Below are 15,263 nucleotides of genomic sequence, written 5' to 3' on the forward strand. Positions count from 1 at the left end.
TATTTTTCTTCTTTCGAGATCATAACTTTTACAGGAAAAAAAGGTTACTAGTGACAGTTGAACTGTTGGTGAAGATATTTAAACATAAAATTACTGAACTTGTATCTTTTCGACAGCTGGAAATTTAATGAAATGGAGTTCAAAACAGTAACCAATTATTATGCATCTGTATAACCTTTATGTTGGTGTTCTGCAATCACATCCTGTTTCTTACTGAACATAATATGGTTAGACAGCCATCCTGGCAATGCCAAATTTTTCGTTAAAAAAGAATAAATAAAAATATTAAATAACTATTTTACAAAAGATTCTCATTACTTTATTACACGTAATTGTATGTCACTTACGAGTTATATCAAGACACTGTTTTGCTTAATTTACGCAATAAAATTGTTTACACAAAAGCATTGCAATATGGAGCACTGTAATATGTACAAAGCCCATTGACTTATATGATTATCCCAGAACTGACTAACAGATTTGGTGCAACGCAAGTTTAAAATGTGTAGTAAGATTGCACTGTAAATCACATACACAGTTCATTATACAAAAGCTATTCGCTGTACTTTTCAAGTTAACATCAAAATCACACTCTGCCACTGGCATATTAAATAAAAGCATACTTTTTACCACATGTGAAAACATATTTTGTAATTTTCTTACAGTTTCTGATGAAACATTTTTATGCCTCACAGTGATGAGCTGATATTTTGTTGGAAGTTTTTGCTGGCAATTCGAATGAGGTCGGCAAATGTGGCAAATCACCATCCTGGAGTTGTATTTGCTAACCTTCGCATACGGCTGAAAATAAAAACATTATTGATAGAGGTCATTGTAGCACTGAAGTAATATCTATAACAATTTCACAGTACATTCTGAATAAATTATATGCTAGTGATCTTCTGAAGTTCGCTTTGAGTGTTACTTGAATTTATACACAAGATTCTTGAAATTAACTATCTGAAGACAGCTTTACTGGTTGAAGTTCATCAATTCTAACTTCTTATTAAAAAGTACAATTTTCTTATGACTTACTCATATCTTCACAAACAGAAAATTCTGGAATGTAGTGTTATAGGCGAATGCTGCAGACTATATGGGTAGATCGAATTACTAATGAAGAACACTCAATCAAATTGGGGAGAAACATAATTTATGGCTCAAATCAACCAAAACAAAGATCAGTTGATAGGGCACATCTTGTGGCTTGTGACACGCACGCACACATGCGCTGTGTATGGTGTGGGTGCTGGGAGTAACAATTGTTGAGGGAGGCCAAAGCTCGACTATAACAGTTTCCAATTGATGTACGTTGTAGCAGCTGTGCACAGATGAGGAGATTTGCTTGTGACAGACCACAGTGGGAATCTTCAGATTTAAAACATCAATGATGACAACACAGATATCTGGACAGATATTTTAAAGAGTGTGTTACAATAAGCATCCAATAGATACAATCAATTTTCAAATTTTCAGCAGTTATGATTAAACCATATACACCAAGCATGACATTTCTGCAAACCACCAACTCTCGGCTTCCTGGGCCCCTGAATATAGTATGCTATGTGTTCAAAGGTCGGTAAGAAGGGACATTTACGGCAGACTAAGATAATTATAGATATAAGTGATTAATCTAAATCATCTGAACTATACATAATACAATGACAATGGTGAAACCCAAATTGATCATATAGTTAAAATGAACTTCCTCTAAAAACAGACTAATATGCATGCTTGCCACTAAACAAAAGCCAAAGTTTTAAAATTCATGTTCAAGAAATCATTCACACACAGAATAGTACAAACATATCGCTATTTGATCATCGGACATACTTTCCAAGGTTGCCAGAAGTTTCTCCATGTGAAATTCCCTGATATTTCATTAATTTCCAGACAAGTTTCAGCATAAAAATTTTGAGATGTCAAGGTTGGGTAAAGACATAAGTTGGGGGAGGGGATGTAAATTTTTTGTAATTAACTGTTTTTAAATGGAGGAAGCAAGCCAAATGATATGTGTGTTTCATTAAGACCAGACCACTGATGTTATTTTATTTCAATTGGTGATAAAAATATTTCCTTGGAGTTGCAAGACAGATTGTTCTACTATGTTTGTTATTTTCAGTTTTTATACACTGTGTTCTGTCTATTATTTCAGAGGAATTGCGTGTTCACCTGCTTAGCTGAGTGGTAACATATCTGCCTACCATGTAGTGGGCCCGGGTTCGATTCCCGGCCGAGTTGGAGATTTTCTCCACTTTTGGACTAGGTGTTGTGTTGTCCTCATCATCATTTCACGGTCACCAACACACAAGCTGCCCAATGTGGTGTCATCTGACCGAAGACTTGCAACCCGGCTGCCGAACTTCCCCGGATAGGGCCTCCTGGCCATCAATGCCACACAATCATTTCATTTTACAGGTATTGTGTGATTTGCCTTTTGAGAAAAATACGAGTAAACAGTGTACAAACTGCCAGCGATTGCCACCATTTTCTTCTTCTTATCGTGCACTTTCTAATATACGAACTATTTTCAAAAGTGCCAAAATGAACTAGAATAAATAAAATGTCTATAAAATGCCGCACTGTAAAATGTACTTGCAGTGATACAGTCACAATTCATGAAATCCATCGCCCATGGCCTCTGGCCTGCCGAGGAGCACCACAGTCCTGGGTCCATTGATAAACCGTGAAAATCTGCTGCGTTATGTCACACACAAACAGACCCGGCCTGCAGGCAGATTGGTGAGACTAGATCTGATGGGCTGGACCTGCACATTGGTGGGAAACGATGGGCTTCAGATCAGCAGGCCCGATCCACTGGAGATACCCGCAGAAATGGCCTGTCATGGAGGTCCACTTATGTGACCAGCTATTCACGTGTCACAGACACCATGTTGATGAAGTAAGACCGCAGGGATCAATCCAGCAACAGATAACTTGTGCGAATACTCTGAGAATCAATACTATTGAGGACAGGTAACAACTCACCGTGAAGGTGACTTCTAAGCCGCAGATAGGCACGTAGAAAAAGCAATCACACTCTCGTAACTAAATTTTCAATCACAGCCTTTGTCAGAAAATGCGTGCAGACACACTTTCACATAATCACTGAGACACAACTCGCGCACACATGACCACCATCTCTGGCCACTGTATCAACAGTTTCTGAGAATCCGATACAAACAAACCACTCCTCACACCTCCCTGCCTCTCGTTGGCAGCTCCTAGGCTAGCAGCAAGAAGTGGTGGCAGCACTGACTGCAAACTGAGGCAGTGGTAGGAAGGGAAGAAGCAGTAAGAATGAGGGAGTAGGGAAGCAGTGCATGTACTCAGCTGCACCCAGTCTACAATGATTATGAAATCTCAGTAAACAAAACATTTCATCTACTGAGGCAAAAACGAGATTTTTCCAGTGTGTTTTTCCTACCCCAAATTTCCCTGTCACATTTGAAATTTCCTAATTTCTAGAACTTGTGGCAAACCTGCTCTCATAAGAACAACTTAGTAATACACTCCTAATGTAGAGAAGCAACTGAAAGATTTGAAAGCAAATAAATGACCAGGTCCAGATGGGATCCCAGTTCAATTTTACAAAGAGTACTCCAAGGTACTGGTTCCTTACCACACTTGCATTTATCGTGAATCTCTCACCCAGCACAAAGCCCTGAGCAATTGGAAAAAGGCGTAGGTGACTCCAGTATATAAGAAGGGCAAAAGAACAGACTTGCAAAATTATAGACCAATATCCCTAACTTCTGTTAGATGCAGAGTCTTTGAGTGTATGATCAGTTTGAATATAATAAACTTCCTTGAGATTGAGAAGCTTATGTCCATGGATTGGCATGGTTTTCGAAGCCATTACTTATGAAAAACAGCTTGTCCTTTTCTTACACAATGCACTGCAAACTACTGATGAAGGGCAACACGCAGATTCCACATTTCTAGATTTCCATAAAGCATTTGACACAGTGCTCCACTGCAAGCTGCTAATGAAGGTAAAAGCATTTGGAACAAGTCCACAGATACGTGAGTGGCTTGAAGACTTCTTACGCAACAGAACCCAGTACATTGTCCTTGACAGCAAGTGTTCATCGGAGGCAAGCGTATCGTCAGGAGTGCCCAAGGGAAGTGTTGATAGGACCACTGTTGTTCTCTATAAACATAAATGATTGGTGGACAGGGCGGGCAGCAATCTGCGGTTGTTTACTGATGATGTCGTGGTGTAAGGCAAGGTGTCAAAGTTGAGTGACTGTAGGAAGATACAAGAAGACTTCAACAAAATTTCCAGTTGGTGTGATGAAGGGCAGGCAGCCCTAAACCTGTAATGTTCTACTTGATACAGTCGAGTCGCAATCTGGGCGTAACTCTGCAAAGTGATACGAGTTAGAATGAGCATAAAGATATGTGGTAGGGAAAGCGAATGGTTGACTTCAATTTAATTGGAGAATTTTAGGAAAGAGTGGTTTACCTGTAAAGGAGACCATATATAGAACACTGGTGCAACTTATTCTGAGAACTGCTCGAGTGTTTGAAATCCATACCTGGTCAGGTTGAAAGAAGACATTGAAGCAATTCAGAGACGGGCTGCTACCAGTAAGTTTGAGCAACACGAAGTGTTCTGCAGATGCTTTAGGAACTCAAAGGGGAATCCCTGGAGGGAAGGTGACGTTCTTTTTAATTGAGAAAATTTAGAGAACCGGCATTTGAAGCTGACTGCTGAATGATTCTACTGCCGCCAACATACACTGCACATTAAGGACCATGAAGATAAGATACGAGTAATTAGGGCTCATAAGGAGCCAAACAGACAGCCGTTTTTCCTTCGCTCTGTTTGTCAGTAGAACAGGAAAGGACATGACTAGTAGTTCAGCATGGTACCCTCTGCCTAGCGCCATACAGTTGCTTGAGAAGTATCTATGTAGATGTAAAAGAGATCGGCGATACCTGTGACAATGTGTCAGTTCTGTTGTAGGTTGCTGCCCTGCTGGAGGGAGGTGGGGCTTGTTTCCCCGCACTGCTCCCTCTCCTCTTCTGGCAACCAAAATTCTAGCTTGTTTAAGCTTGCAACCATCTGCCACTATCGCCTGTAGTGTCCAAACTCTACGCTGTAGCGATTGTAAAACAGAATCTAGAATAAATAACCTATAATAAATAACCAGAGCCACTTCCTCATCCCCTCAAACCCAGAACCTCCCACAGAAGAACCCCAAAAGTGCCCCAAATTGTGACAGGATACTTTCCGGGACTGGATCAGACTCCGAATGTGGCTCTCCAGCAGGGATATGACTTCCTCAAATCCTGCCCTGAAATGAGATCCATCCTTCATGAAGTCCTCCCCACTCCACCAAGAGTGTCTTTCCGCCGTCCACTTAACCTTCGTAACCTCTTGGTTCATCCCTATGAAATCCCCAAACCACCTTCCCTACTCTTTTAACCACCCCAGGTGTAAAACTTGTCCCATGCACCCTCCCACCACCACCTACTCCAGTCCTGTAACCCGGAAGGTGTACACGATCAAAGGCAGAGCCACATGTGAAAGCACCCACGTGATTTACCAACTGACCTGCCTACACTGTGAAGCTTTCTATGTGGGAAACACCAGCAACAAACTGCCCATTCGCGTGAATGGACACAAGCAGACAGTGTTCGTTGGTAATGAGTATCACCCTGTGGCTAAACATGCCTTGGTGCACGACCAGCACATCTTGGCACAGTGTTACACCATCCGGGTTATCTGGATACTTCCCATTGACACCAACCTATCATAACTCCAGAGACGGGAACTTGCCCTTCCATATATTCTCTCTTTCTGTTACCCATCAGGCCTCAACCTCCGCTAATTTCAAGTTGCCACCCCTCGTACATCACCTGTCATTCAACAACATCTTTGCCTCTGTACCTCCGCCTCGACTGACATCTCTAACAACCTCTTTGCATTTACATGTGTCTGCCTGTGTCTGTTTTTCCCCCCTAAGGTAAGTCTTTCCGCTCCTGGGAGTGGGATGACTCCTTACCCTCTCCCTTAAAACCCACATCCTTTTGTCTTTCCCTCTCCTTCCCTCTCTCCTGACGAAGCAACCGTTGGTTGCGAAAGCTTGAATTTTGTGTGTGTGTTTGTGTTCTATCAACATGCCAACGCTTTCGCTTGGTAAGTTACATCATCTTTGTTTTTAGATAAATTTTTCCCACGTGGAATGTTTCCCTCTATTATATTCATATATATAGAATCTATAATTTTTTTGACTGTGCCAAAAATTTTCCCCCACTGTTGAAACAAATGTTTGGTTCTACTTCTACACTATGTGCCTTCTTAGTTCTATATGCAGCATTGTCAAGTATGGGTCACACGGCTACGAAAGACCATGGAGATTATGTAATGGATCTGGGAGATGTGTTATTTTCTACCAGATTTGTTGATACCAAATCTAATAAGGGAGGTTGTAAATGTTTTCTTACATTTTTCTCACAATATTTTTTTTTTTTTTTTTTTTTTTTTTTTTTTTTTTTTTTTTTTTTTTTTTTTTTTTTTTAATTGTAAGTTGCCTTATTTTATGCTAATTTGCTCACGTGTTCGAGAGTGATAGCATATTGATTAATATTAGTAGATGTGACGAAGAATATTAAAGATACTGGTTATAAGTGGAAGCTTGTGTGTTGTGTGTAATGCCTTTGACGCTGGAGTCGTCTTTCACCGTAGTCATTCGGCAGTGAACTCTCGGAGTGTGACGGTGAAACAATGTGCAGGTCCCCATTATAATAATTTGCAAGTGACCACAAAAAATGAGTTATTGTATTTTTTTTTATATAAACATCAAGAAGGAATCACTTTCGGAGAAATGGTATTTGCAGCACCAAAAATGAGGCAAACGCATTGAACCAGGACATTTCCACAGCCGACGAAAGAGCATTATGGAATCATACCTTCACTAGACGACTGAAGTTAACACAGAAAAGTCAAATATCACCTTATAAACATTTCACGGAAAAGTGAGTACTGTCACAAAATATGATAAATTCAAGTATATAAAAATAGTGAGCATACTTCAACTGGCTGGAAAATGTGCTGCTTTTCAACAGAACAATTATTTTTGAAAGCAGCCACACAAAGAGAACAAAGGCCGTTTTGAAAGAAAAAGATGTTAAAAGTTTTTGCTAAAGCAAACATTATAGTCAAAAAGTTCCCTATCAGCAATTTTTTTTTAACTCTCAGTTTCAAAGAACAAAGGCTTTGTCTATCTTCAGCATGACAACCTTTTAAATTTGAGCATGTGATAATTTACAGGAGAGGGGGAAAAAAAAAAAAAAAAACCACAACTGAAGCAACGAAGAAACTAATAAAGGTGAATGTATTCAAATACAGAGACATGTAAACAGGCAGATAAGGTGCTGCAGTCGGCAACGCCTATATACAACAATAAGTGTCTGGCGCAGTTACTAGATCGGTTACTGCTGCTACAATGGCAGGTTATCAAGATTTAAGCAAGTCTGAATGTGGTGTTATAGTCAGCACATGAGTGAAAGGACACAACATATCCGAGCTAGCAATGAAGAGGGGATGTTCCTGTACGACCATTTCATTTCATTCCATTTCATTTCATTTCATGAGTATATCGTGAATATCAGGAATCCAGTAAAACATCAAGTCTCCAACCCTGTTGTGGCTGGAAAAAGATCCTGCAACAACAGGACCCATGACAACTGATGTGAATCATTCAATATGACAAAAGTGCAACCCTTCTGCAAACTGCGGCAGATTTCAATGCTGGGCCATTAACAAGTGTCAGTGTGTGAACCATTCAACGAAACATCATCGATATGGGCTTTCGGAGCCAAAGGCCTACTCATATACCCTTGATGACTGCACGACACAAAACTTTACGCCTCGCCTGGGCCTGTCAACACCGACACTGGACTGTTGATGACTGGAACCATGTTGCCCGGTCAGACGAGCTGGTCTCACATTGTATTGAGTGGATGGACTTGTACGTGTATGGAGAAAACCTCATGAATCCATGGTCCCAGCATGTCAGCAGGGGAATGTTCAAGCTGGTGGAGGTTCTGTAAAGATGTGAGGTGCGTGCAGTTGGAGTGATATGAGGCCCCTGATACATCTAGATATGACTAACAGGTGACACGCACGTTAGGCTGGTATTACAAAAGTTGTCAAAGTTGGTATGTCAAAGTTGGTATGTCAAATCTCGCCTGTCGGCAAATAAATATGGTCAAATCTAGGGCCTCACTGTAGATTTGATCGTAAAAGTCACTTGTCATAACAGTTGCTTGTCTTCTATTCACTGCAATGTGGAATGTTACCATTTGGAGAGCTAGTATCGCTGCAGCAGTCTGTCACCAGTAGTTTGTTTCTAAACATGTCTGCAAAGTTTAATTCTTGTGTGCTGTCAACTACAAAATTAATACAAATATATATGAAGCTGATGAGGCTCTTTACAACATGAGGCACCCAGAGTACAAAATAGATTACAAAGACTGGAGAGCTACAAAAAAATTACGGAGGTCATTAGCCGTGAGATACGGCCATATATACTGAGCTATTTATGTACTCAGAATGCCTCAAATTGTAAAGCGCCTTATCAGCTTCATACATTTCTTTTAATTTTGTAGTTGCGGGGCACAAAATGTAATTATTACTTTGATTTACAAAAATAGTTCTTAATGCATAAAAAGTGCACTGAACATTTATTTACTTTCAGATACTGGTCCTTTAGTGCTTTATTAATTGCCTCACACATTTCAGGTATTATTTTAGTTGATGTGCACTGTGATATTCGAGTGCTGTACTGTAAGCCAGAGTAACTCTCTCGTGGAAACAAGAAATCGGAGTGTTACTGTGAGCCTATCTGCTACAGATACAGCATTTCTTAAGGTGCATTGTGCTTTGTGATATGACGAGACACTTCGCTGAGCAGATAGAGAAATGTCATCCACTTTTAAGTAATTTATGTACAGCTTGATGTTCTGCACTAGAAGCTCACATAACAAATTCTGTTGAATGATTTTATCGTCTCATCATAAAACCCATGGCTTCACCCAAGTACATTTCTTTTTTTTCCCCCCGCTTCTCTTCCAAATGCACACACAGTGCAATTGTGGCATATGCAACTGCTACCCATAATAACAAGTTCCTGTTGTCAGCCATCTTGAATTTGACGAAAAATATGATGACAGTGTAATACCCCTTTTTAGTGCCACGTCAAATATCTTTGTCAAACAAGTCTGATGAATATTTGATCATATATCTTTGATCAAATCTTTGTCAAAGAAATTCGATAGTGTAATACTGGCTTAAGCATCCTGTCTGATCACCTGCATCCACTGATGTCCATTGTGCATTCCGACAGACTTGAGCAATTCCAGCAGGACAATGCGACACCTCACACATCCAGAATTGCTGGACCATGGCTCCAGGAACACTCTTCTGAGTTTAAACACTTCCGCTGGCCACCAAACTCTCCAGACATGAACATTACTGAGCATATCTGGGATGTCCTTTAATGTGCCGTTCAGGAGATCTCCACCCCCTCGCACTCTTACGGATTTATGGACAGCCCTGCAGGATTCTTGGTGTCAATTCCCTCCAGCACTACTTCAGACATTAGTCGAGTCCACGTCACGTCATGTCGCAGCAATTCTGCTTCCTCTCAGGGGGCCTACATGATATTAGGCAAGTGTACCAGTTTCTTTGGCTCTTCAGTGTATTTCCAAATTTCAACAAAAATACATGTGAATTTTGCAAAAATATATGCAAATTTTGCTAAAAATAGGTGCTACATTTTCCGTTCCCTACTTATGTATGACAAAAATGTAGTATTGATCAACTGATGTACAATGTGTAAATACTGTGTTATAAAAATCACCTTTTTTAATTCCTTCATTTGCTATGATCCTTGTGTATATTTTTAGTTAGTTTTTTTTTTCTTACAGTTCTTTACTTGAAGATGATAGATGATTGTTAACAATCGAAACCGGTAGACAATAAATGAAATTGTACAACTGACTGCAAAAGTATGCTTTTTTCAACATTCTGAATGTCTACAAGACTCGAAGGCAGTAAATACCTGAACGTGATATCCACCTGAGTTTCACTGCCTATTACTTTCCGAGTCTTGTAGACACACAGAGTGAGCTGGGAGACACATGGTGGTTTGTTCCAAGTACACAAAATGGTCAAAGTGTTCAACACAGTCATGTATTGTCACAACGATGAAAAAATACAAGTATACGGAATATCAAACCAGTTCTGTGATGGGCTTGAAGAGTTTCTGGCGAATAATAAAGCACAGCATGTTATTTTTCATAGAGATAAGTCTTGAGACAGAAAACTATCTTTGGGCAGGCCCTAGTATTACAAAACCACCACCATTCACAATAAATATAAATGATCTAGTGGATGACATTGAAAACTCCGCAAGTCTGTTCAAGCATGATGTTGTAAACAGGAAAGTCACAATAACAGAAAATCACAGCAAAATGCAGCAAGAACTCCAGATGATTGGCACTTGGTGCAAGAACTGCAAACTGACTCTCAACATGAACAATTACAATACTCTGTGCATAAACGGACAGAAAGTGTTACTGTTACTTGATTCACTATTGTTGAACAGTCGCTGGAACCTGTCACATAAATAAAATAATGGGGAATATGTGTACACAGAGATTTAATGTGGAAAGAACACACACACCTAATCATAAGAATGGGCAGATGATAGACTGGGCTTCATTAGAAAAATCTTCAGAAACTACAGATCATCCACAAACGAGAATCCTTGTTCAAACTGTACTGGACTGTTGCTCCTGTGTCTGGGACCCTTATCATGTAGGCTTGGCAGAGGGAATGAAGGAGATCACTGCTTCATTTGCTATGTAGGAAAGCATCACGGAGATAGTAATCCAATTCCTGTGGCAGATGCTACATGGGAGGTGGTGTGCATCACAGTATGGTTTACTGCTAAAATTCTGTAAGTTTATGTTTGAAGAAGAGTCATCAAAATACTGCATAATTATTTATTTACACATCAAGTTCCGTAGGACCAAATTGAGGAACAAATCTCCAATGTCATGGAAAGTGTCAGTACGCAAAATTACAACATAAAGGTAATAACAGATAAAAATAAAATGTTTATGGGGAAAAAAAAAAAAAAAAAAAAAAAAAAAAGGCCAAGCAATAAGTTTAAGTAAACACAATCAACAATACAACAAGAAACAGCTTAATTTTTCAAGGAACTCCTCGACAGAATAGAAGGAGTGACCCATGAGGAAAGACAGCAATATAAATTTCTGTAAGTGAAGAAGAATAGCTGACATAATACTAAGAACCTATTAAACTTCAAGACAGAGGAAGGCCACTATAGAATTCTGTCCTCTAGAAAGCAACATCTCTCAGAATTTCCGAAGGAAGATATTAGGCACAAATTTTCCATATAAAAAAATCTACTTCTATCAAACAATGCCTATCCACATGACGTAAGCAATGTCTTGAAAAGCACATATGCTTGGCATGTCATCCATTGAACATGTCTAGTGTATCATTGGCTACTTTGTTCAGCATGGTCCTCCGCAACCAATAATCTTTGACACTCTCTGGAACATCCCCCCCCCCCCTCCCCCCCCCCTCCACACACACACACACACACACACACACACACACACACAAATATCTATCCAAGTCCTGTTTGGTAGTTGCAAACCATAATAAATTCTCAAAGATGGAGCTCAAGTACAGTTCTGTAATCATAATCTGTGGTTCGCATTTCATTTCATGACAAATATACTTTCTGGACCTGTTATCTTCACAAACATTAGTGTTTTTCCTAATTTTTATCTGGGTAAGCAGAAGGATAAAATACCATACAAGTTACAAATCAATAGTAGGGGAGGTTATTCCAACACTTTTATTGGTCAGAAATTGCTGAAAGCTAGCACTATGTTAAAGAGATGCTAGTACTTTTCTCACTATAACATGCAACAATAGTCCAGCAACTTTCTGAGGAACTCCTTGTAACAGAGCCTCTATGAAGTTTAAGGAGGTAGGTGACTGTAAGTGGCAGGTTGTAGTTTTTAGTCAATCTGGAGGTGTGCTCAAACAGCTTAACTACACTAGCACTTTCCTATATAAACATAAATGTCTGTGTATGGTACTGTTTTAATATCTCATGTAGAATGGACATTCAAATAAAATTTTTTAAAATCTTTATTAGATATGGCTGACAAAAATGAACTGAAAATGAGTTACAATTATTAAGTTTATGTGCCAGTTAGTTTTCAGTAGCATGTGACATTTTTAGAACTCTGGAACCTGCAGAAATATACATCATATAGAATTCCTACTTACTTCAACATTCATTCTTTGTTTTTATAACGAAATCAGGTAGATATGATGGATAAGAGACACTGCATGAAGTTAACACAATTTTGCTAGTAGTAGCTATGACACAGGTAAATAAAATTTTTGCAGCTTCTGTACAAGAAAATTTTGGAATCCAGTCTTCGACAATTTCACTGAAGCTAAAAGCAAACTGAAGTTAAAGAGAAATACAGTTCAAGGGAAAAAACTGGCACATTATATTACAGTATAAGCAGATCCTAACTCAAAAACCTGAATAGTTATGCACACAGTAAAGAAGATAACCATTTCATATTCATTTAAGATATTTATTTCTTGTGAAATGTTTGTCAAGTATCAGTTTAGATGCTAATATACAAACAGTCTCTGTAAGAAATATAAAAGTAAGGAGTAATTAGTCTTCTTAATAAAGATTGGCTAATTGCTCCAAGGAATTAACTGTGAACCACTGTGAAATAAATTTTAAAGAAAAAGTTGCTGCAAATGGTTCAGTGTAGTTATTTTTAACTCTAAGGCTACAAATAAAAAAAAATGTAGATGACAAAGCTACGAGTTACATACCGTGTATTTCTGTCTTGATCTCGTATCTTCTTCTCCATCTCTGCATCCGTCAATGTTTCTAGAAAAGGTGCCCATTGGTCTGCCTCTGATGGTGGTCGGAATGGAACTTCAACTGTGGGCAAAGGGGCTTCGCTGCAAAGGATAAACACAGATATAATAGAATGCCTTCATAATTACAGTGTCCCAGCCTGATAACTAAATGGTAGAAACAAACTACTGAAAATTAATAAACTTAACAATATTAGAGAAGGAATGTTGTTACTATATAGCGAAGATGCTGAGTCGCAATAGGCACAACAAATTCAACTTGCACATACGTGAGTGCGTGTGCGTGTGTGTGTGTGTCTCTATTGCTGACAAAGGCCTTAATGGCCGAAAGCTGTAATTGTGTAAGCCTTTTTGTTGTGCCTATAGCGACTCAAACATCTCAGCTGTATGGTGAGTAGCAACTTTCCTTCTCTAATATTGTTACATTCCATCCTGGATTTTCCATTGTTCGAAAATTAACAAATATCACCTACTGAAGGTTTTATTGTTGAACAGTTTACACATGCTCACATTTTTAAAAAGAAGCCAAATCTCTGAACTATAAATTCATGCACAAATTATTTAAATTATGATGATAATCGTTTAAAATTCATTTGTTCAGAGCATATTTTTAGTGCATTGCTATGATTGGAACATGGAAATAAAAAGAAAGGTAATGCTTCCCGCAGTAATTAAATATGAAATTTCTTTTATAATCTGAAGGCAATCCCCCCCCCCCGGTCACTTTTAGATGTTAATCTTATATTTTTACCATTTAACATTTTCTTATAATTACCTGTAAAGATTAAAATATTTTCAAACTCACCGTGAACTTTAAAGGCGACTGCTGACAGGAATGATGAGATGGTATACTTTTGCCAATATGATCTGCTCACTGCCTAAGATCATACGAGATACATCAGAAATGAACATCTTCAGACAAACCGATCATGTCTCCTGCCTCTGCACAGTCACCATAATTCTCATCTTATTATAATCACCATGTTCTTGTATTATCTTTATTATGTTGTACTCAGCCACCTTGTACTACTGCTGTTATTACCAATTGTTATCTTTGTCAATCATTTCCAGTGATATGTAGCAAAAGACTGCATTTTCTCTATTCTCTATTTCTGCCATTGTCAGTTATTTTGCTCCTCAAAACTCTTCTAATTTTAATGTCTCACTTTAACTCTGGCTCTCTCAGCATCAGCTGACTAATCCAATTACAGTCCTCTTTTCCAAATTTTGTCACTGTTTCCTATATTGATTGCTCAATGTACAGATTGAAAAGTATGGGAGATGGGCCACAATCCTGCCTCACTCCCTTCTCAACTACTGCCTCTCTTTCATGTCATTTGTTTCATAACTGCAGTCTGGTTTCTGTACATCGTTTGGATAATGCTGTGTTTCTTTTTTCCTGCCCCTGCTACTTTCAAAATTTTTAAAACATGTATTCCAGTGAATAGCATTGAAAGCCTCCTCTAATTTTAAAAATCCTATAAATAGAGGTCTGCGCCGAAATCCGCAGTAACCGCCAGCTTGCAGGTACAAGCGTGCACGATTGTGGACATCTGCAAGTCGTTTGCAGATATCCGCAATAATTGGTCTGTACTGAAGGACAAGCTCAATCTTATTATATGCCTTTCATAAAACTTTGTTACCTGCTGTCAATGAATGAATTGGCATCACACTTCAGTTGCAATGTTTGCTGAACACTTGGAAGTCTATGGGGGTTCTTGTTATGTTTGCAAGATCTAGATACAGTGGAAGTATGTTTCTGCCATTACCTTCTGACTACAACCACTTCATCTCTAACCAAGGGACTGATCATCTAATGCACAGCCAATAGATCACAAGGCTCAACTGTGTCAGTACATTTGATTGCTCAAAGCCAGCAACACTGCTCCAAGGTGTGCCTGCCCATTTAATTGTTCACAAAGGGATGTGTACTATTCCAGTGGACTATGAATTGTTGTAAGACATTTTACTGCACTTCATAATTATTTTATTTCAGAGAATGGTGTATCACTATATAGGTTTCCTGCAGGGTGCCCTGAAGAAGGATATGTACATTGTTACCATCTCCTGGGAGAAAAGAAGTGACACGTTCTTCTTCTTGGTTTTGCGCACTTTTAAATGTGCATTCTATTTCAATGCTATAAGCAGTAACAGAGCTCAATTAGGCAATTTCAAAGAACAACCACACTTATTCTTCAGAATTTTCATTTCATTATTTCACTCCTGTTTGTTAATCGCATGTGCCATTAACTTCATTCAACATAAAACTGGAGACTCTATCAACATTTCTGTT

General features: G+C 38.8%; 1 protein-coding gene across 1 annotated transcript in view; it reads right to left on the reverse strand.

The window, feature by feature from the left end:
* Positions 1–294: 294 nt before the first annotated feature.
* LOC126419103 (SWI/SNF-related matrix-associated actin-dependent regulator of chromatin subfamily B member 1) overlaps positions 295–15,263 on the reverse strand; it is a 127,597-nt gene continuing 112,628 nt past the window's right edge. The window contains exons 8-9 of the mRNA XM_050086200.1: positions 12,923–13,054; positions 295–801 (exon numbers count right to left, since the gene is read on the reverse strand). Of these exons, the coding sequence (XP_049942157.1) occupies positions 762–801; positions 12,923–13,054 (172 nt within the window). The 3' untranslated portion in view covers positions 295–761. The remainder of the gene's footprint in view (positions 802–12,922; positions 13,055–15,263) is intronic.

Source organism: Schistocerca serialis, chromosome 9 (assembly GCF_023864345.2).
Source record: "Schistocerca serialis cubense isolate TAMUIC-IGC-003099 chromosome 9, iqSchSeri2.2, whole genome shotgun sequence".
Taxonomy (NCBI): Eukaryota; Metazoa; Arthropoda; class Insecta; order Orthoptera; family Acrididae; genus Schistocerca; species Schistocerca serialis.